Source organism: Crassostrea angulata, chromosome 3 (genome assembly GCF_025612915.1).
Source record: "Crassostrea angulata isolate pt1a10 chromosome 3, ASM2561291v2, whole genome shotgun sequence".
In the NCBI taxonomy this organism is placed as follows: Eukaryota; Metazoa; Mollusca; class Bivalvia; order Ostreida; family Ostreidae; genus Magallana; species Magallana angulata.
In genome coordinates, this window is record NC_069113.1 from 30,459,372 (window position 1) to 30,482,019 (window position 22,648).

At 33.3% G+C, this 22,648-nt stretch overlaps 2 protein-coding genes across 2 annotated transcripts in view; both read left to right on the forward strand.

Annotated features, from left to right (window-relative positions):
• Positions 1-14,353: 14,353 nt before the first annotated feature.
• LOC128176129 (FAU ubiquitin-like and ribosomal protein S30) overlaps positions 14,354-22,648 on the forward strand; it is a 116,872-nt gene continuing 108,577 nt past the window's right edge. The window contains exon 1 of the mRNA XM_052842206.1: positions 14,354-14,357. The gene's annotated coding sequence lies outside the window, so the exon portion shown is untranslated. The remainder of the gene's footprint in view (positions 14,358-22,648) is intronic.
• LOC128176127 (peptidyl-prolyl cis-trans isomerase B-like) lies at positions 17,589-22,577 on the forward strand. The gene is made up of 5 exons (XM_052842204.1): positions 17,589-17,802; positions 18,854-18,970; positions 20,045-20,150; positions 20,338-20,522; positions 22,429-22,577. The coding sequence occupies exons 1-5, from the start codon at positions 17,713-17,715 to the stop codon at positions 22,558-22,560; spliced, it is 630 nt and encodes a 209-aa protein (XP_052698164.1). The 5' UTR covers positions 17,589-17,712; the 3' UTR covers positions 22,561-22,577.

Here is a 22,648-nt window from a genome sequence, read left to right on the forward strand (position 1 = left end):
TGGTTTGAAAACAGGCGATGCATTAAATCTAGTTTTAATAAACCGCAGGATGTACATTGAAATTTACTCAAGCCCGACTTGTGCACAATGTAGGCATTTGTTGCGATTTTATCTTAATTCCCATATACCTTCTCAATGAACAATTTGGCGTGTTTAATTGACGTATATTTGTGTACTCGATGTGTATGTTCTGTATATACATGCTTGCTGTAATATTCAGTATCTCTTTTCAACATGCAAATTCATTCTTGTTAGATTCTTCATTTATTTGTGAATCCAGAATTTTTAAAAAAAAGTAAAACCCTTTTAAAACACATTAAATGTTTTAAGAGTTTCTTCTGTTTGCAGTGCTTGTAAATATTTTCCGGCTATCCTTTCTACAGCCCTGAAATGTTTACATCTCGCCACTTTAAAGAAGCAATGAACAATCCTATCTTATATAACAAGACTTTGACGTGTAGAAAGAAAGACAGTTGAACAGACATCAGGCGTGGAATCAAGGCGATAGTTGTGTATATCTTTTATAGATAGTGATTAACACTATTCTATCTGGTGTTCAATCGGTATCAAGGGATTATCTCAAATACTGGGCTTCAGTCAAACTTGTTTACGGTGTGAAATGGCCAACTTTTTCGTCGTTTGATTTAATTTAGGCTTCGGTGCGATTCCGGAGCCGATCTCACATGTTAACACTCAATTAGCAGGTTAATGTATTTATGTATTCTATTCTATCTTAGTGTTACATCGAGACAGTGTCGCAACACGTATTACAAATGTTTACAAATTTAAAGTACATGGGACTATTAACTATGAGTCATTCAGCAAAATTTTGACAGATCATTCATTATTTTTTTCAAAAAAGCTGAATTTTTTTTCACATATACATACGTAGAATTCAATCATCTTATCTAGGGTTTTTGTTGGAACATTTATAATTTGCAGAGTAATTTGCATATTTTACATGTTAGAACTTTAATGTCTAAAACTTAAAAAAATAATTAGCTCTCGTTTCGGTGGCGTTAGCGCTCTCCGTATGTATTCTCATGAAACTGGGTTAATGCCCTACAATAGGCAGATCTAGGCAGTTTTTTCCTGAGTTTTTTTCGGTTTGTCATTTGTTGTTGTTGTTTTTGTTTTTTTGTTTTTTTGGTTTTTTTTGGGGGGGGGGGTTTCGGGGGGGGGGGGTCTTTTTTTATTGCTTTATTTATTTTTTCTTGGTAATTGGGGAGGAAGGGGGGAGGGGAGTTTTTTTTTCTCTTTTTTTGTCCAGAGTTTTTTTCTCCCTAAGTGTTTTCATTTCATCTTGCTCAAATTACATCAAAATGTCGTATAAACATAGTGGAGAAGGATAGAAAACAAGATGTACTTGACGCCATTGCAGATAATGAATTTAATATCAGCACTGCTACAATTGAAGCCTTTTAACGCGGGGAAAGGTCGTATTCGTCATTTCGTCTAATACGGTCTTTGGCGGCTTTGAATTCGTCGGTTTAGGTCATCAAAAAATGAAAAGTCTGAGACAAGGTTAGTCACTTCCGCTTGTTGCAATGTCGGCTTCAGGACGATGACAAATACAGTACGTCCAACATTCTGTTCTACAGCGTACAATGTAATTGATTACATTCAAGTTCATTTAGCTGCAGAATTGTATAAGGTCTATAGCAGTTATACTTGTTGTTCTCTGACGCATATTGAAACGAATTATCTTAACAGGAAAAACTGTTTCGAGGAATGAAACGATAAAGAATCACGCTAGCAAATCAAAGTTTCTTTTTATATGACCGTGTTCTCACGATCAAAATAACGGAATATATATGGTCTACATTCATTTGACATCCAAACATATTCAACTCATTATACGACACTGGGCTACTCCCCACAAAACCCACAGAAAGACATGCTTTCTTATTAATTATTTTCGGGAACTCACACTGTTATATTGCTTTTTATTTATGCAATTCATCAAGTGTTGCCATTTCTTCAAACGGAAAAAAGTCTGAAAACAAATTAAATCGGGTTTGGAAAATCTGATTAAAATTTATGGGAGTGAAGGGACACATCTTTCTTTCACGATGTTGATTTTATCGAACGTTTTCTAGCAATATGAATTGACCTATGATGTAAAACTATCACAAACGTGGCATCGTATAAGTACCAATGTTTTGGAGTCTTAACGGCAACGCAATTCCAGTAATTTGTCTTCAGATTTTTTCTCGTATTTTTTGCATGGAAACTTTTTTTTTTTAAAAGTCTTTAACAATATTCAAAATAAAAATATCTACGTCACTTATTTCTGGGTAAATATTTGTATAAAGTCTTAGATTTTTATTCATATGGAGAAACATCATCAATTCCATAGTACATGTACATGTATCCAGATAGAAAACGTTGCTTCTGAAACTATAAAAAAAAAAATTAAAGTTCTACCTGGTTTTGGTTAAGCTTCAAACGAGTTGAATTTATTTCTCAATTCGCTTTTTTCAATAAATCTGAATTATTAAACAACAGAGAATTATTTGTTCATGACGAAGATTTACCGGTAACTTGGTTATAATGCGTAATAAATTTTATGTTTTATAATGGTTAGATTATGAAATGTTATAATGGTTAGATTATGAAATGGTTTATTTACATAAATGTTCAATTTTCATTTTTTTTTTTCATAACAGCTCAATTATGCAAACATGTTATTACTTTTACTATTTACACTATTTTTAAATTTCTTTCAATTTTACTTCAATGTTTATACATGTATTTATGATTTTAACACTTGGAAATTTAGCAGACAATCGATTTGATCGAGAACGTCCTTGCAATGTCTTAAATGGCTTCTAAATTAGCAAAATAGCAAATTGACCTCTGCTCTTTGTCCATCTATTGCTTTTTCAATTTTGTATTTCCTTAAATATTTACGGATATATACAACTGTATATACATAACGAATTTTTGTCCAAAACCATGAGTGCATGCTGCGCATACTGAGTGCATACTTTACATGTTGTACAATTGTTTCCCCAGAGACAGTACCAAAATGTCAGAGCAATTGAAGTAATTTTCTTCATTGCATATGGAATTGCAAAATGCATCCACCGTTGTCGGTGTATAATACGTGTATTAGTGACTTTGAGTCTGTCATCCGACCTGTGTATTAGACTTCACAATCTTCTTGTCAAGACACAAGGAATCAGTTCAGGAAGATAAAATATAACGGATAATTACCCCCGTCAAAATATAAATCATAAATCCATAGTTAAAGGCTTACATTAATCCACTAAAACGCTTGCTTATGTCAGGTATGAGTCACATTTGATAAAGCGCTCATCTGATAAAATCTAAACAACCACAATATAAACCCCTGAACATCTGGTCGGTTCATTCTGCACGATATTAACCCCTATCCTAGCACCCAGACTACGTCGATCCACGCTATCAGAGTTGGTTCCGATTCATTCATTTGATTTTTGATTAAAAGAGTTCGATGTTACATAACCGTTCATCGTTTTAAAAAAAATAGTATGAAGCTAAGCTGGAGTGAGTGCAACAGAATATCAATTTTTTAGTGCTCTCTCTCTCTCTCTCTCTCTCTCTCTCTCTCTCTCTCTCTCTTTGTGCCAATATTCGTAACTTAAACGATGAATTCAAATAAACGCAATTTAATATAAAAAATATGCATTAAGATGTTTTGAAAATCTAATTTAAGAATGTAAATCAAGTTTCCAACATGTTAATTATTTTCTTTGAAAAGTTTTATTTATTTGCATAATGAGGATGAATTACATACAAAGCGTAAAAAAAAAATTAGAGCTAACGTATTTGATGTGTGACGATTGGGTCTGATGTTCACAGGTGACACGTATGCCCTCAATGTAGGAAATTGTTGCTGTTTTTTGCCAGAATTTGTGTTAAATTCACACAACATTATAAAGTTACACTAGCTATTACCTACATTTAGTCGAATAACAAACAGACCATGCATCTTATCTGATAGTGTTTTGGTCTAAACATCTGAAGAGGAAAGGGCGCTTTGTAAAGACTGTAGCGGCGCCGTCATACGTAATCTGTACCGCCGCTAGGTCATTATAAGCCCGGGCTATGGTCACTAATTATGTCGTCAACAAAATAAACAAGAAGGTAAAATACGTTTCCTTATATAATGGTCTAGTTGCCCTTGAGCTTTCTCAGTTGAGTTACGTTAGAAAAACGAGATACGAAGCTAGATTCTGAATGGCTTTCATTCAGGAGGGTCGTCTCCGAGGGAATCTGTGATGAATTGATTTCGGTAATTGAATACGTTGATACCGGGTTTAAACTAACATTCGATTCAATATCCTACTTACGAGCTCATTTATCGCCAAAACAGATCATTCATTTCTTGTAAAAGTTGTAAATCCCCTTGATGAGTCAGAGGCTATAATGTGTAACATTTATACATGATTTTATTTACCAAAATGATACACCGCTCGCTCTTCCATGCAGGTGGTCGTCTGTGTAACAATGTATATAGGCTGTATAAGACAGTCAGTGGAAAGATGCTCTACCAACAGAGATATACACAAAGCAACCCACTGAACGAGCGCTGGCGACAGACGATAAGTAGATGACGATTTGTGTATTGTGTTCAGTGAAATAAAACCGCTCATTCATATAGGCACCTGAAATAATTATTGGAGTTGACGTTTTGCACAGATGGAAGGTCAAAGTAAATTCTATCATCAATTACTTGGATTACAATAAAGCAATGAATATATACCTCGTTTAATCACTTTAAACATCCAAAAAGAGTGAATAAAAGGGTGACAGATATATCTATTATGGTATTTAGATTCACCACACAAATTAAGAGAATTTCAAAGGTGTGATATCGATGTAGTCGCTTTTGTCAAAGAATTCAACTCGAGGAACGTTTCACTAAAATAGCAATTAAAAAAATAAACTGTTTGTAATAAAAGAGTCAGCAATATGCGCATATAAAAAAATAATTCAAACCGTCTTTTTTTTTAAAGTCGAAATACATGTAGATGAACTACCGATTTCAATGGAAAACGTACAATATATTTCGAGCAGTGGCATTATTCTGTCCCTTATAATTCAAAGTCGATGATAATCAACCTGTAAAATACAGTCCTGAGTATTTATGAGTCATGATTTGCATAACAGCCTGAATAAGTTGCATGTCAGCGTGTCAACAGATATACTTTGCATGTTTGGTGCTTTGATCAGTTAGAACTGCGTCTCATAGTGTATTGCATGCTCCCATACTGTGTAGAAATGGATCTCGCACATACATAACATGTAGCAACATTGATGTCAACATAATTCTCAACTTACAAGTTGAAAAAAAATGTTGCATTTTTAGTTCAATACATTATTAGTCACGATATCAAATTAATAAATTGTGATTTATTGTTATCTTGCATGGCTGATCTAAAAAGACTCTATTGGTATAAAAAGTAAGATTCCGAAATAATTAAGTCAGTGACGGATCAAGGATTTGATAAATTGGGGGGGGGGGGGGGCAAAATGCAGGAGGTCTGTGGACCGCCTTGATTCCTCCAGTGGGTCCAGGACAAAACCCTGGTGGGGACCAAGGGGCAACTCCATCGAAAGCTCCCAGGTTTGGGGTTTTTAAAAACACTTTTTGAGTTATTATAGCTGTATATGACATATTATAAGGTCAACGAATAACAATATACATTTACTGCATGATGGTGAGGGAAATATGAAAATTTATTCCCCCAAAGCAAAATCATATTTCCCGAGGGCGTTATATAGAATAATCATATTGAGGTGTAATGATAAAAATTCTTTTTCTGTAGATGTACTCCTTTTTAAAAAAAAATACCCCCCCCCCTTTTCCCGCTCTCAATCCGCCAGTGTATTAGACCGTAGTGTTTGCAGTAAATGCACAATACTGTGGTCTAAATATGAAATTCAGTTTTCAAAAATGGTGTTTGGTGTGCTATTGCATTGTTTACAATCTTGGACTTGCAAGCTATTTAACACCAGCACAATTATATTTTGTACATCACAATATTTTACACTCTTAGACTTAGCACACAATTTTACACTCCGAGACAAGCACAGTATTATAGTGTACTAGCACACAATTTTACACTGTTACACTAGCACAATATTTTATACTCTTAGACTTAGCACACAATTTTACACTCTGAGACAAGCACAATATTATAGTGTACTAGCACACAATTTTACACTGTTACACTAGCACAATATTTTACACTCTTAGGCTTGCACACTATTTTACACTCTATTTGTATACACTCCTAGACTGGCACACATGCAATTTTACACTCTTAGACAAGCACAATATTATAGTGTAGTAGCACACAATTTTACACTGTTAGACTAGCACAATATTTTACACTTTTAAACTAGCAAAATATTTGAAACTCTTAGACTAGCATAGTATATAAAGTGCATGTGCATGTTGTCTAAAGTACAAAATATCAGACTGATATTACAAATTGAAGTGCATGTACTTTAAATTCAATCAAAATAGAGCGATAGATCTTTGAGGAAGAAAAAAAATATAAAAGAATAAGAATATCAAAGGCTTTGTACAACCCTGTTCCTCCAACGATCTAACCTTGTCATTTGACGTTTAAATATAGAAACAAAAACATCAAACAGAATTAATGAGCGTGTTTTGTTCAGAGAAATACGACCGCGTCGCCTTGCACTCCCCGTACAGCGCGCGACCCGGGGGTGAGCGCTGACACCCCTTGATGAGTTTATTTCAATGAAACTGCATGTTCTTGGGTTTTAATTTGGTTAATTAAGACAGTGATTAATGAATTTTACCAAAGTTAAAACACCACAAGTTCGGATCTTGGGCATCCGCACCTGGTCGAGGTAATTTTATCGGGAAGAACCCTACGATCGGGGGTCATAGTCGCAAGCATGGCGACCGATCAACAGATTCTTACATAATTCGCATTCATTGAGCATTTGGATAATGATATTTAGTATTAGATTCAAGATAAATATCGCGGTCAAGGATTGTGTAGATATACAGTTTGATATTCATTATATAAAATCTTGTTTTTGATATGTGTTTAGAATCGACATTATTCAAGATAAGACGATGATTTGTTTCCAGTGGTTTTATCGATTCTCCAGTGATGATAATATATATCTATATCAAGCCCTATACAAGAATTTGAAAATATCTTATTCAAGGAATGAAATTAAAAAGATTTTGATTTCCGTGTAATGCTTTATACAAATAGTTCTTCGAACTTCAAACATGCACATGTTCCTCTGTGGATTTTTATGCATGAAATTTTTTTTTCTAGCAATCAGTTAAAGAGTATATGAAAATAATATTATTTACTCTTTTACATGTACATTGTAGTATTATATAAAAAGAGAATTTCACATGATGTGTAATCAGCGAATGATATGGTCAATACCGTAAATTGGTCATATTTAAGGGTAACCCAACAGAAGTACAGACTAAAAGCATTGTATACATCAGACATGTAGCATCGTTTTTGAAAGTGATGGGGAAAGGGGACAGAAATTGTGTGGAATAAGGTTAATCAGTCTAAAAGTGGCGCATTTGTATGTGCACCGTAAATATTGCAACTGTAGCTCCCAGTCATCCATCCGAAATTTTTTTCAAACTGGGAGCTACAGACCTGCATCAATCAAAAAAAAAAAAAAAGAAAAAAAAAAAGAGAGAGGCCCATGGGCCACATTGCTCACCTGAGAAACAAAAGTCATAATAAAAACAGATTTATGGAGTCATAAATTAAACATTTGGACGATGTTGTAGAATAGATCGTGTATGAAAAGATTTTCAGATTTTTTCTCCAGAAATTTTGGGCCCCTTTTGTAACTGAATGATTTCAAAGTCTTAACACATATTTAAAAGTATTGCAGTCTTCAAGAAGATCTTAAACAAATGTTCATATATCTATGAACCTACATAAGATTTTGAGCCCCTGGTGGGGCTCAAACATTGTCCATGGACCACAGTCTCAGCAACCGAAAATCAACAAGATGCTTGCACGTAAGTAATACCATGCATGTACTATAACATTTGAATTTTTGAGAATAATTTGATTTTTTTCCTACGTAAAACTTGGACCACCCTTAATGTGATCCCACCCTACCGAAGATCACAATTTTAATAAACTTGAATTTACACAATCTGTGAATACCTTCACTAAAGTTGCAGCTTTTCTATGCGACTGGTTTTTAGAAGAGATTTTTAGGTCACCTGAGTCACTCAGGTAACGTTTTGCAACTGGTCTTCGTCCGTCGTCGTGCGTCGTATGTCGTCCATCGTGCGTTAACAATTGTACATTTCAACTTCTTTTTTAAAACTACAAGACCAACCACAGGGACTCTTTGTATCCGCTATACTCTTTATGACATATATTGTTCATAAATACCATTTTAGTGTAAAGCATCTCTATGGTAAGAGGAATCTAAATTGTGGCACCGGCTATACTGTCCCCGAGGTTTAATACTAGTAGCTGGGCCAAATATGCCAAAAGAGGACAAATTTTCAAACATCTTCTTTCCTACTCTCACAAATGAGGTGAAAAAACTAAATGCATAGTTATGTTATCCATGAAGCCCTCTACAAAAACTGTGAAATTCATGGCCCCTGGTTGAGGAGTTCAGACCCTAGGACGGGGCCAATATGGCCATATAGTAATTTAAATGTATAAAATCTCAAAAAATATTCTCTACCCGCATATATATGAGAAAAACTAAATACATGGTTATGATGTCCATGAAGTCCTCTACCTAAATTGTGAAATGCATAGTCCCTGGGACAGAGGCTCATGCCCTAGGACGGGACAAAAATGGTCTCATAGGGAAAATGTATTGATTTAATATTTTCTTCTGTACTACCACAGTCATGGGAAATTAAGCCATGTATTGTTATTATGTTCATAATGCCCTGATGTTAAATTGTAAAAATCACTGCCCAGACCAAGGGACAGAAGTTGAGGCTTTTTTTTTTTGGGGGGGGGGGGGTGATAAATGTGGTCATATATTGAACATGTTTCCTGGCAATATTGAATTTATGTGTTCTGTTTTAGGAAATCTAATATCTTGGCATTGCATACTTGTGGAAATAAGCTATGTGCAGAAAGAAAATTTATGCCCCAGTTTAAAGATTTTGAAATAAATATTTTGTTCCAGTATCATTGCACGATCTGCTGGTATTATGACGCAAATGTTTTCTGATGAATTGATGTGAACACCTGTGTTAAATGTTATTTTCTCTCTCTCTCTCTCTCTCTCTCTCTCTCTCTCTCTCTCTCTCTCTCTCTCTCTCTCTCTCTCTCTCTCTCTGTGATGGCTTAAGAATAAAGGGGTTTACTCAATAAAATATAGTGTAACTCAAATGTTGAAAGAATGGGGAACGAGTATGCAGTTCCATGCATCATTTACAGCTTAGATTGTACAAACTGCATGTTCAGCACATACTTCTTTAATAAAACACTGGATGTTGGCGGGCGGGGTCCCACATCCTTCGTCGTCAGACGGCGAGGGTCGGCCGCTGTCAGAGATCAGACCCAAAAATACGAAGGTACAAAGGGAAATGGACAATTTGCTATTCCCCGGTCATTGCAATGTTAATAGGACATATCTGAATAAGAAGCTCTAGTCGAGAGATGAAAGATGAAAAGAAACAGCAAATGTCGTTAACCGTAATATTTCTATTGCCGCAGAGTGAGCCGAATTCAACAAAAAATGGCAAAATTGAGCTCTACGGCGGATGGAGGAATAAACCGCATGAAACCGGAAGTCAATAGTCCGGTTCTTGACAATTTTAATTCGAACAGTATTTTTTTATTCACATGGTACATGTATCTGGGATTGGCAGTCACAAATTATTTCAGTCCATTCCCTCTGTATGATATCATAATTTCACACCGTGCTTGATAAAATCAAATCGGCCTTGCGTTACGTCTGGAACTGATAAGCCTGTGTCCCATTAACTCTTCCTATTTGTCTGCCAGATAACGAAATTTATTACATGCTACATAATCTGATTGTCAACGAGCTCCTCTCCAAACTCCAAAGTACCTGTCATAATGAATCAAACACCTGCTTAATAAGAATGGAATAACCTGCCATGTGAAAGGAGAAAACCTCTAATTTATGATGAATCAAATTAAAAAATATCAATAAAAAAGGGTTGTCGATTTTGAACTTAAAATTCTGATCTATTTATTTTGATCAAATCGAGCGTTAAATGGATTTTTTTTTTTATAAAAAATTTGCTCTTCCTTGGATTTATCAATCGAATCACATTAAAATATTACCTTTGATTTATATTGTTAAAAAAAGGGCAATTGAATTATTATGAAAAATATTCATGATCAGGGTTTTTTTTTTGCATCATCATTTACATCATTTATTACGAAGAAAAACGAAAAGTTCAAATATATCGTGTCGCCATCAAATTAAGTACGATGTCTGCAATATTACTCTACATGGTGTCAGTTTTCTCCTCTTATGCGAAAAATACAATATATACATTATATGACACCTTTCGATTGTCTCTTGACACAGGGTTATGATGTATACACCGGAATTTAAGCAATTTTGAAACGAAAAAAATATTGCTGATGAATGTTTACATCCATTTTGAACAGTGTCAAATGCCAAGGGAGCTAAATGTGCTCCTGCTCTTCCATTTTTAAGTAAAAGTAACTATGCATGATTTGTTCATATAGGATACACGGATTAAGATTTCTCATTTAAAACGTGAAACAAAAAGAACGCGTTTCATTGTCAAGATAAAACAACGGTACAACATTCCCCCCCCCCCCCCCCAAAAAAAAAAAAAATTATGAAGTTAAGGTTTAACCATGTGAAAAAGTAGGAAGTTTTCATAAAATGTATAATATTATTGTTACTTTTGGAGATTACCTACTATTTTAAATTCAAATAAACAATTCTACATTCTCCTTGTCGTTTTTTTTTTTGTGGGGGGGGGGGGGGTTCAGATAGAAGGGGGGATGGGACGGGATACTGAATAGCTAACTAAATATATTAAGTTAGTAAAGACACTTGTCAAAATAAATGTGGATAAATGTAAATTACAATCAAATATACTTTCGCCGGCATAGAATTTTCAAATTTTACAATTTCTGACCAAAAAATAAGTTTTTAATTTTTTGAATTGGGAAAGGTAAAAATCATAAAAGCCCCAGCGGGATTCGAACTTATGACTTACAGATTTGTAGTTTACACTCTAACCCATTGCCCTACCTGTTTGGTAACAGGTTTGGTAATTTTGATAGGAAATACGTCACAATATAGAGGTGTCCAATACAACCTTAAGTATGTACATGTACTTCCTAACAAAATATAAAAAATGTATGAATAAATCAGAAGTTGGTTGCTTCGTAAATCATGCAAGTTAATTTGTCCTGTACAAGTATTTTCATGGTTTTTAAGTTCATTTTATGGCGCAGCCTGAAACAACCACGTTTAGGGAGAGAATTTTTTTTTAACGAACTTCAAGGAAGACATGCAGAGTATCGCCCCTTTTGTGTAAGAATAGTAACATTACACTGATGATATGTAAGAATAGTTACATTACAATTATGATATTATAGCATAAAGTATATCGGGGTAAGTAATTCTGGGCATGTTTGTATACATGTGTTTTACCGTTGTCATTGGCAGAACTGTCGTTAGTTGATTTTTTTCTGAACTTATTTGGTGCGGTATAAGTCGTTTGTTCCCTTCAGCCTTAGAATCTAATTTGATTTTTAAGAATTTTGTTCAATCATTCAACCTTTTGACGATAACTGCCTTAACAATTTCTAACTTTGCACTGAATATTTTTTTGAAATTATTAAATTACTCAATCACACCTGTGAACTTGTTTATTATGCATAAAGTGTACAACACTGGGAAGCAGTAAAACCTCAGTTCTGAGATTTATAAACAAATAGAAACTTGAAGATTTAATAAATTTTATACATGGATTTTTAAAAATTTTATTTGATATGTGCTTGTTAATTAAGGATAATGAAAATTTGTCTTGGGACCTTACTGTACTGTAACTGTAAAATGTTTGCTATTGCATTGTATTGTTCACAAATTCAAATATAAAACCTGTAATTCAAATAGTATATAACTTACAGTCTCTGTTGCATGATAGTTTTTTTTAAAATGCGTATGTACTAGTTTATTAAGCTAGTTGTACAACTGCATTGCTTGTACCACTGTATGTTCTATAAGCTACACTTAGTTATGCCACTGTAAGTATGCATTAGTAACAAACAAATATTATCATAATAGTACGTTTCACTATTACATTATATATTTACATCTACCAAGTATTATTCCCTATATTTCTTACGGAAACTTATCGTCAATTTATGACTCTATAGAAACAGCCAGACTGAAATCTACATGCACCTTCTTTATCGATTAGTCGTAACCTACAGCCACATATAAAATATAAGAAATTGCAAATCTTTGAGATGTTTTGGTTCTTCCACAGGGTCCAAGCCCGTTTTAACATTAATTTCAATGTAACCATAAATAAAGACCTTTCTTTATTTATGGTTACGTTAAAACGGGCTTGGTCTCTGTGGGTTCTTCTAGGGAAGTTAATTCGTTATCTCTTGAAATAAAATTCATGAGCCTCACATAAATTTATGCCAACCGCCCCATTTGCGCACTTTGTTGTGTGCTCCCCGATCCACACGCTGAAAATCCCCCTCCACCCATTGTTTGAATCCGCTCCTGTTTTGTACTGTATCTTAAAGAAATTACAAGATGCCCTATAGCGGCGCGTCTTTTAACCACAATGAACCGCAATGAACCACAATGAACCGCAATGAACCACAATGATACTACAATGAACTTTCTTAAGGTGATAAATGTTTTTTAAAAGGTATAAAATTTCATTTAAGTTAATTTAAGGTCAGATGCAACCTATTATCAATTATTTTCAACCTTTTTCTATCTCCGAAATGTGAAGATTCCCATTTCTGTTATTTAAAATTTACATTTGATGTTATTTGATATTTTCCTATATGAATATATAGTTTCTGTTGAAAATGTATACTACTACATTATCAATAAGCATTCAATTGCATTTTGCATGCTATTAAAAGACAAAATCAAAAAATCTTACTCTAAAAATGGCCTGGTATAATGCACTCTTAATTTTTAGCATTAAAAGCTGGTTTAAATGCGAATAAGGAAGAGATTTTATATCAAGGAAAACTATCTTAAAATGAGGAACGTCGCGTGTATCCATAATATACCTCAAAAATTTCTGACGGCATGTTATGTTACAGAATTAATGCATTCAGTCAATGATTTATATGTATGTTCAGGTACACACGTCTTATTTCATTCATTCAAAATTCAATTATTTTAGTGCATGTAACGCTTAGATGGTGGTTTATTATAAATGTGTAAAGCATGAATAAAAAAAATATTTTTATGCATGTACATGTATAAGGTAAATTTTGATATAATTACAAATATAAAATGTTATTATTTGATTAAAGCTTAATATTAACTAAGTTGTCGTATTGGATTTTTTAAAATCAGTCACATTACATGACATTTGAAAACGTCTGATTAACTGTTTAAATAAGATAATTTTTTTAAATTTCCAATATTGTCATCTTTGGATTAAATTTGCGTGCTTAAGATGTGCAGTGCAATGATACTAATAAACGCATTCTAATTTATCGAGAAAAAAACCCAAACGAACAGAAGGGATCAACTCTCAATATTACCAATGTCCATAGAATCTAGATCAGAAAAGGGAATAAAAGTACGAAATTCCAAAAAAATTGTCATCTAGATTTGTTTGATAAATAAAGATTGTGCCATCCATTTTTTTATAGTTGTAAACTATAGGGACTTTCAAATAACGCTATCATAGCGAGGGTTCTACTGAAATTTGTAAACTTTTTTTTCATATAAAACAATCCACTCCAGATTTTATAGTATATGGTTAACTTCAGGTAAGTAGCATGGGATGGGGGGATTGGGCACCTCCCCCCCCCTTCTACTTATACTCGCATCAAACATTTTTTTTAATATTCATATAAAAAAATGAATTGTCATGACGTTGGCCTACCCCCCCCCCTTCACTTTTGGGGGGAACTTGTAAAAAATTGAGGAAATGAAGTTAAAGGAACACTACGCTATCCCCCCCTTTTTACGGTTTTAAGATATAAAGGAAAACTGCTTTTTTTTTTCTTTTTATTTACTTGTTGAGATTTTTAGGATGAATCTGCCCCCCCCTCCCCACTTTTAAAACGATCATACGTGCCTGAACTTTGAATTTATTCTTTAATTAACAATTCAAATCCAAACACGTATATTAACATACTCGTCCAATTCTTAGGTGGAGAGGAAAAGAAAACTCCAAACAAATGTACAGACTAGATAATATTGTTATAAAAAAAGCCAGAGAAAATTTGAAAATTGAACCTGCAATAAATGTAATAGGCGAAGGATAGATTAGATGCCTTAAAATTTTTACGAATGTTTTTATTCATAATTACGCCTAAATTTGTGAATGCTTTCCAATTATTGATTAAAGGTATGGTAAGAATCCCTTTACAATAATTATGACATCCCCTGTGTGTATTGTTGTTAGTATACACACGCCAACAGTAGTTCTCGTGTATACACGGCCAGTTAAATGACAGCAGGTGTAATAAAGCCTCCCAAAATGTATTAGAGGGGTATCCCAAATTAGAGAAGGGACGGGATATACGATACACCTTGTTGTTAATTGGGGATCTCTCTCTCTCTCTCTCTCTCTCTCTCTCTCTCTCTCTCTCTTTTAAATTACAGTTTATATACACACATATAGACACACATTGCTGACATTTGAAACTTGAAAAATACAGCAGATATTTTTTTTTATTTCCGTTTTTAGATGGATAGTATGTATAGCCATATCTGTGAGGTATTCCTATAGCTTGAATAAGTTGTCCTTATATTAAAGAAACTTTTAAAAAATACTCGTCATCTCTATATAAGGAAACACTCAATAGTTTGTTAGTCAGATATCTACTGAATTTTGTCATCCACTGCGTTCTTTAATGTAACCATCCGACCCACCTCCTTCCTCCCAATAATAAACATCGCATCATATATGGCTTGGGAGAGAGTTAACTGCTTTCGGTGAACATGATGGGCAAATACAGAAGGAACTTCAGAAAACTTGCCCCTTTGCCAACTATAGCCCCCATCCAATATACTTATATCCCTCCCCATCCCAAACAACATCGCCTCCTCTACATTTTTAAATACATGCATCAAGTACCGGAAAATAATGTCAATTGGTCACAATCAAAATGTACCTATTTATCGATCATAATCAAACTTTATTTCTAGAAATATTTGTTCGATTATAACCTGATATCAAGATTTAAAGTTACATTTTCAAAGATACTAATCTGTATTCAAGGATTTCATGTATAAACGGGTTGATAGAAAAATATTTACAGAGAGGTGCTGGACTACTGCAATTTTTGTGCGATAAATAGCATCATATCATAGAGTGTAGATTTTTTTTTCAAACTGAAGAAACAGGTTCCTATTCAAAACCTCTATCATTCATGAAATAAATGAGATGATCATATGCACCGGCAGCGAAGATCGTTATATACTTCAGCAAAAATAATTAGAAATGGGTTGATATTTGTCTGTATTCGGATTTTTGCACGTTCACAACTATTTTGAATGTAATATTTGCGGAATTTTCATGCTATGATATTTGCGGAATAGTTAAAATATTTGCGAAACAGCACCACATTTTTTTCAAAAACGTTTAAATTTTATGTTGATATACGTGGTGCGCTGGTTAAGGTAGAAATGCTTAAACGTTTTAATTCAAGAACGTCTGCTTTTCCTGAGCCATTAACAACTAATGCACGAGCATATATCTAAAAATACGAATTCTCTACATTTAGCTATAATTTCTGTAACTTACAATTATAAAATCAGTTCAATAATCAGACGCTCATAAAAAACGACAGTTGCACATGTTAGATTGAAGATAACCAAAACTATATATAGAGTTTTTATATACATATAAGATCTCTCATGATATTTGTGATAGAATACAAATTTTATCTAACGACCATCTTTAATTTTATTTTAATGGATTAAAAAAAGACATATTAGCTCGTATGTCAGTCGTACTTTTAAAGAAGAATAAAAAATGACTTTAGATTGCTAAAATTCGTTAAGTCAAGTCACTTTCGACTCTGGTTTGAAATCATTTTGTATACCACATGGTCTCGTGACATTTAAAAAAATCAATTATTTTATTCAAAATAACAAGCACAATCGTCATTAAATCATGTTTGCTAGCAAATTGAATAATGAATTAAATAAATAAATTAACAATAATAAAATTTATATTTATCTATGAGTGTAAAATGGCAGCTTTGAATTTGCAAACACTGTGAATCAAATGCATGTAAAACATTAATTACACACAAAAAATTCCCCTAGAGCCCCACCCCACCCCCGGCTAGCATGTGATGAAATAGTCTGTCTTTGAAGGGACTGTTACATGGGTAAACCTTATGACACCACAACTTTATAGTATATTGCGATCCTCTTCCGGGTATATCAAAGCAGTAACTTTTTTAAAAGTGGCAAAACAGGCACTGCGAAAAAAAAATGATCTTATTAACTGATTAGTTCATTATATCCTCCTCTAGTCTTCAGAAAGTAAAAGTAAATCATTATTTGAATCCATAATATATATTCACCCTATACAGTGCCTGCGTACGCTCTCTGTAGAAACATGGAGGGAAACGTTTATAAAGCCGGCAGTAATAATCAACACAAACAAATTGCGAATTTAATATCTAGGTAGCGTTGTAATACCATTGCATTGCATAAACATAAACAATTTAACAAAAAAAATATTAAACGCATTTTTATACAGAAGCAGTCATAGTATTCACACGTGATTCGAAATTCCCCATTCTGAAGGGGGGGGGGTACAAAATGCAGCCATATTGTCCACATTTTATATATGCTGTAAAATTAACCTTTTTTCCTTAGGTGATCAAATAATCTAGAGTTTATGGGAAACAACTGATTACTTTAAAATTAAACAGATAATCCATTACGAGAGCCGATCTAATCATATATAAGCTCGAAATAACAATAAGGTCATGATTATATTAAATATCAAAATTTACCTTGTATTCATTAATTTTTTTCTTTTAAACATCTATCTACATGTGTATAAAAGTTGTTTTGTACAATTGAATAAGATAAATAAAATATTGAGGTATAAGGTTTGCGCATGTGCCAAATAAAGAATACAATTTTTTACAGCATTTAAAATTCTATTCATATAATCTGCCGTCAAATAGGTAGAATCAAAATTGAAAGGAATTATTTACCTTTCAAAGACTAGTTAAGTTAATTTAGGTTCATTGTGGTTCATTGTGGTTTCATTGTGGTTCATTGCGGTTCATTGTGGTTCATTGTGGTTAAAAGACGCGCCCAGATTATAGCCCCAACAGCTTTCCATACAAAATCATATAGGCATGAGGTAACAACCAATCGTTTTGCTACACCTCAGAAGCTCAGTTCCGGTTTACAACAAACACCCGGCACAATCACTCGAGCGAAACCATAGGTTTTAGTTTTAATCAGGTTATTTCGCTTGTTCGGCGAAGAAAATTTGCTTTCATCATGCTCCTGCTTACCGCTCTAGCCGTTCTTCTTATTGTGCCAGGTCTCCTGGGCGCTGACAAAACAAAGGGACCCAAAGTCACCGATAAAGTAAGTGTAAAACACGTGTAAATATTAAAATAAACGTAAGTATGAAAAAAAATGTAAAAAGTGAATGGAGGTATTCAGCATGTACATGCAACAAAAAGGTTGCCTTTGGGCTGTTAAGCCTACCAAACCAATTCATGCCTTCAACGTTGTTTAATTTTTTTTAACCATGCATGTATTTAGGTGTACTGCATGCATTTTAAAGATATACAATGTGGTAAACGAGGAAGGATCTGTAACTTGCAAGTGGTTTGGTATGTGCACAGGGGTTTAACACAGTCTTTCAAAAAATAATGTTTAAAAAAGGCATCAAATAATCAAATGAAAAAACTTCTTATGCCTCCTGGTTTGTTCAATGGGTCTTATCAAATTTGTTTTGTATGCACAATTTCCTAGATTCGTCAGATAATGTCAATTTTCTATTTGACGAAGGTGAATGGTGCCCTTTGTTATAGTATTATTAAAACAATTAGACGTATGTAAGTAATGGATATATATATAAGACATCACATAAATTTATATTACTGTCTTAAGGGCCATGTATTAAGCTATATTTAGGCGGGGTAAGGAAATGTGACAGGGCTAGGATTGCTGAACCCTCTCCACGTTTTTTACTTGATCCCAAATGTAGCTTGTAGTTCAAGACATTTATGTTATTTTACAATATCTATTTTATGTCTCAGACGAGCTATTTTCAGCAAATTTCGCTGAATATCTGCAGTTGAATGTATCAACCAAGCAAAATCCAAATGATACACTGTGCAAAAGCATGCATACTCGAAATGTACTAGGCCTGGTTAAGTACCTCTGTGTGCAAATTCATCATAGTCTGCCTACCAGACAAATATTTCATCTGCATTTGCAGCAAAACAATTATAGGACCGTTTTATTAAGATTTTGCAGGTCTAAGCAAGTTGAACTTCATTAAATATTGTTTTGTTTAATAAATATTGGCAATAAATAATTTGATTTTGGGGCGATTTGATTGTATTGTATGTTTTATTTGTGGATGATTCTATATTATCTGTTATTGTTTTTTTTTTTTAATTTCTAGGTTTACTTTGATATATCAATTGGAGGAGAAGATGCAGGCAGAATAGTTATCGGCCTGTTTGGTAAAACTGTCCCCAAAACTGTGAAAAACTTCAAAACTCTTGCAGAGGGAACTGAGGTAATTAATTTGGTTCTAGTAAAAAAAGAGATAATAAATCAAACATTAATGTATTATTAACATAATCACCTAATAGCAGAGATTTATGGTATATATATACTGCCCTGCTGATTCTTGCACCTGTAGGATTGTTGGAATTTATGACATATTATTATGATACATTTTTGGACAGAAGAGTTCATTTTTTAGATAATTAAAACTGCTTGGTCGGATTTAATACCAAATTTTGAGAACACTTTTAAATGATGATTATGCTGAGTATGTGTGTAATGGAAGACATTACCTTAGCTTTCCCGGTCAATTAAGCTATTTAATAATGAGAAAATGATATATGAAATTTGTGTACAGAACATTACCTTAGCTTTCCCGGTCAATTAAGCTATTTAATAATGAGAAAATGATATATGAAATTTGTGTACAGAACATTTTTAACTTTACATAAAAGGATACTGTGTTATTTTGCCCTTTAATTATTAAAATTCATCCCGACGCTCAGGTGGGTACAATTGTATTATGACTTTAGCAATTACTATAAACAAAGTCATTTTGTTTTGGAAAATCAAAAATAACCTAGTATACATTTAAAAAAAATTATCTTTTTGAAGTTTGTTTTGTTTAAAATATGTGCCTATTAATATTCTAATTGAATGAACCCAATCATTCAGGAGACTAAACCAAATGGTTTCCTATTCTGAATATTCCCATGATGCATTTTTGTGTTTTCATAAAAAAAATTATATTTATTTTAAATATTTCTAATTTTGAAAAGAGACTGATTCTGCTGCTGTAAATAGGTGAAAGTCTATAACTTTCTAAAATAATTGGTTTGGATGTAAAACTATCTGAGACAGTATTGTCATAGCCAAAAAAATTGGACCATGCAGCTTTAAAAAAAATTCGTCTTTTACAGTTTCTTTATGTAAAATCTGCAGTTAAAAACAAAACTAAATGCTGCATTTGAAATGCTGGGATGTACTACATGTGGTAAGTCATATAAGGAGCAGCCTCACAAAAGTGAACCCAGTTCAACATTCATTAACTTGATTTTATTCCTGTAAATTTGTGACTTTTCAGGAGAGGGATGGAAAGAAACTTACTTATAAAGGCAGCAAGTTTCACCGAGTTATCAGGGATTTTATGATCCAGGGTGGTGACTTTACTCGAGGAGATGGTACAGGAGGTATGTGGTTACAAAGGCCGTAGCTATAAATATTCCTTGTATTATTCCGACATATTTGATAAACGGTAGAGAAAGTCTATCTGCTGCAATGCATGACAATGCCAAGTACCCAATTTCCCACGTTGACTTCATTTTGAGAAGAATTGTCATGTGGTTAAAACTGACAGTACATTTTTTGTGACGCCAGGTAGAAGTATTTATGGAGAGAAATTCGCTGACGAGAACTTCAAGCTAAAGCACTATGGAGCAGGATGGCTCTCCATGGCTAACGCCGGCAAGGACACAAACGGATCTCAGTTCTTCATCACAGTCAAGAAAACGGAGTGGCTGGATGGCAGACATGTTGTGTTTGGAAAAATCCTAGAAGGAATGGTGAGTTAATTAAGGAATAAGGAATCATTCTTTGAGTATTATGAGGTGATAATTTTGGTCAGGGTGTGATCAAATCCAATAAAGCCCGAAGGGCTTTATGATAGATTTGATCACACCCCAACCGAAATTATCTCCTCATAATATTCAAAGAATGATTCCTTATTACTTATATTTTTATAATTTTAAACCATCGTACGATTAAATATTTAAATATAAATAAGCAAACCCCGCTGGCGCCTCAATTTGGCGTCATTTGAAGTTATGGGTTATATGGTACAAAATCGATACGTAGTGTTATCACAGGCAAAGACACTGGAAAATGTAAATATATGAGTTTTAAAAACATGTTTTAGATTTTTTTTTTTTCAGTGTCAATGATTGTAGATATTAGGCCAGCATTTTTTTATTTTTAGGTTTACAAACAACAAAATGATAATGTTCCGTAGGAGGAGGAAATAAAAAAAAAATAAAAACCTCTTTTGACCTACAATTTTTTTATTTTTAGGTTTACGAACCACAAAATTGTAAAGTTCTGTAGGAGAAAAAAAACCTTTTATGACATCATCTTTACTCTAATAATATAATGAATGACAACTTCATGATAGTGGTGTGTAACTGCATCAAGTGTAGCATGTGAAAAGTATGTCATCTGTGTAACATATCACTGAAATAGTACAATAGAATATTAGACATACAGCTTTGATATTACATGTACATATAGCAATGTCAGGGGTGTGCAATTACAAAATTTGGCCACAAAGTTACTAGCCCAAGATTCAAAGTTACTAGTCAGACTATTGTCGGACATGTCAACATTTCATTTAAAAAAAAACCCTAAATTTTATTTTAAAGTCATAATGTTTTCTCCTGTATGATACTAGTATATAATTATTAATATACAAAATATTTATTACTTTCATGTTTTCTGCAGTTAAAAAATATTCAACTTCATTGATCTCTCACATTTTATTTACAAAATTGGTTGGGGTGTTTATATGTGAGAAAGCTCAAACATAACATTGTGAATGTGAACAGACTCTATAAAATCACTGCAACTACCCGGTATATGTGTTTTATCCTGTTGAATTTCCATGTACAAAGTACAACTATGCAATTAATTGTGTAATGGTAAATTTTAATTGAAAATAACGGAAAATGCACAAACAATAATATGATATTTTTTTTTTTTACATGTAATTCACTAGGCAAGTCACTTTAAAATGTGTTCATGAGAATAGTTACTGCAGAAATTTATAATATCTCTAATACATCTCTCTCTCTCTCTCTCTCTCTCTCTCAATCTCTCTCTCTCTCTCTCTGTAAAATAAATTTTTAAAAAGGCCAATGAATACATATGCCAATTCAACACAAAAAGAAAGGGAATCATTTTACAGTGATGTACTTGAAAACAGCTGCACAGGTAACTATCGAAGCCATGTTCAGTGAGGTGTGACTATCTCGTCTAGCCACTGGTCAACACTGTCGGTAAAACTTCAAAGTATGAAACTTACAGCAGAGTGTTTGTAGAAGCTTCTCTGAAGAATGTAGCACGAGAAAAAGATGCGTAAGAAATTTTTAGGCTATCACGACACAAAAAGAGCAGATTTTATGCCTCTGTGATACAATGACGATACACTTTTCCTACTAGGAAAAATTTGCTGTCGGGGAGAAAAAAAAGATCTTTTTCGTAATTTTATTTTTTTTCTAAAAACTCAGAAAACCCAGCGGCGGGTTTGTAAACCTAAAAATAAAAAAATGCTGGCCTTAGTTTGTTTACTTTATTTAGGTCCTGCGTCTTTAATCATCTGTAAAATAGAATTTACATCATACATATCACTCCAATATCATTTTGGACGTTTTTTTGTTGTTGTTGAGAATTTTTAAAAAAAATTATTGTTTTTCGCAGGATGTGGTAAGGAAGATTGAGAATAACCCCACAGCTGCCGGGGACAAGCCAGTTAAGGAGGTGGAGATTAAAGACTGTGGATCTCTGCCTGTTGATTCTCCTTTTGCTGTAGAAAAAGAAGATGCTAAATAAATTTTATATATTTTTTATTCAAATTTGCTTGTTATGAATATTTTCAGATGTTTCATTTTTTATAGTAATTCTGTTAAAAGTACTATGT

What these genes read in the sequence shown, in the direction of transcription:
- LOC128176127 (XM_052842204.1), top strand. Translation starts at nt 17,713, where the DNA reads ATGCTCCTGCTTACCGCTCTAGCCGTTCTTCTTATTGTGCCAGGTCTC. An exon ending in GACCCAAAGTCACCGATAAA is followed by an intron (nt 17,803 to 18,853) that starts GTAAGTGTAAAA and finishes TTTAATTTCTAG; the next exon opens with GTTTACTTTGATATATCAAT. An exon ending in TCGAGGAGATGGTACAGGAG is followed by an intron (nt 20,151 to 20,337) that starts GTATGTGGTTAC and finishes TTGTGACGCCAG; the next exon opens with GTAGAAGTATTTATGGAGAG.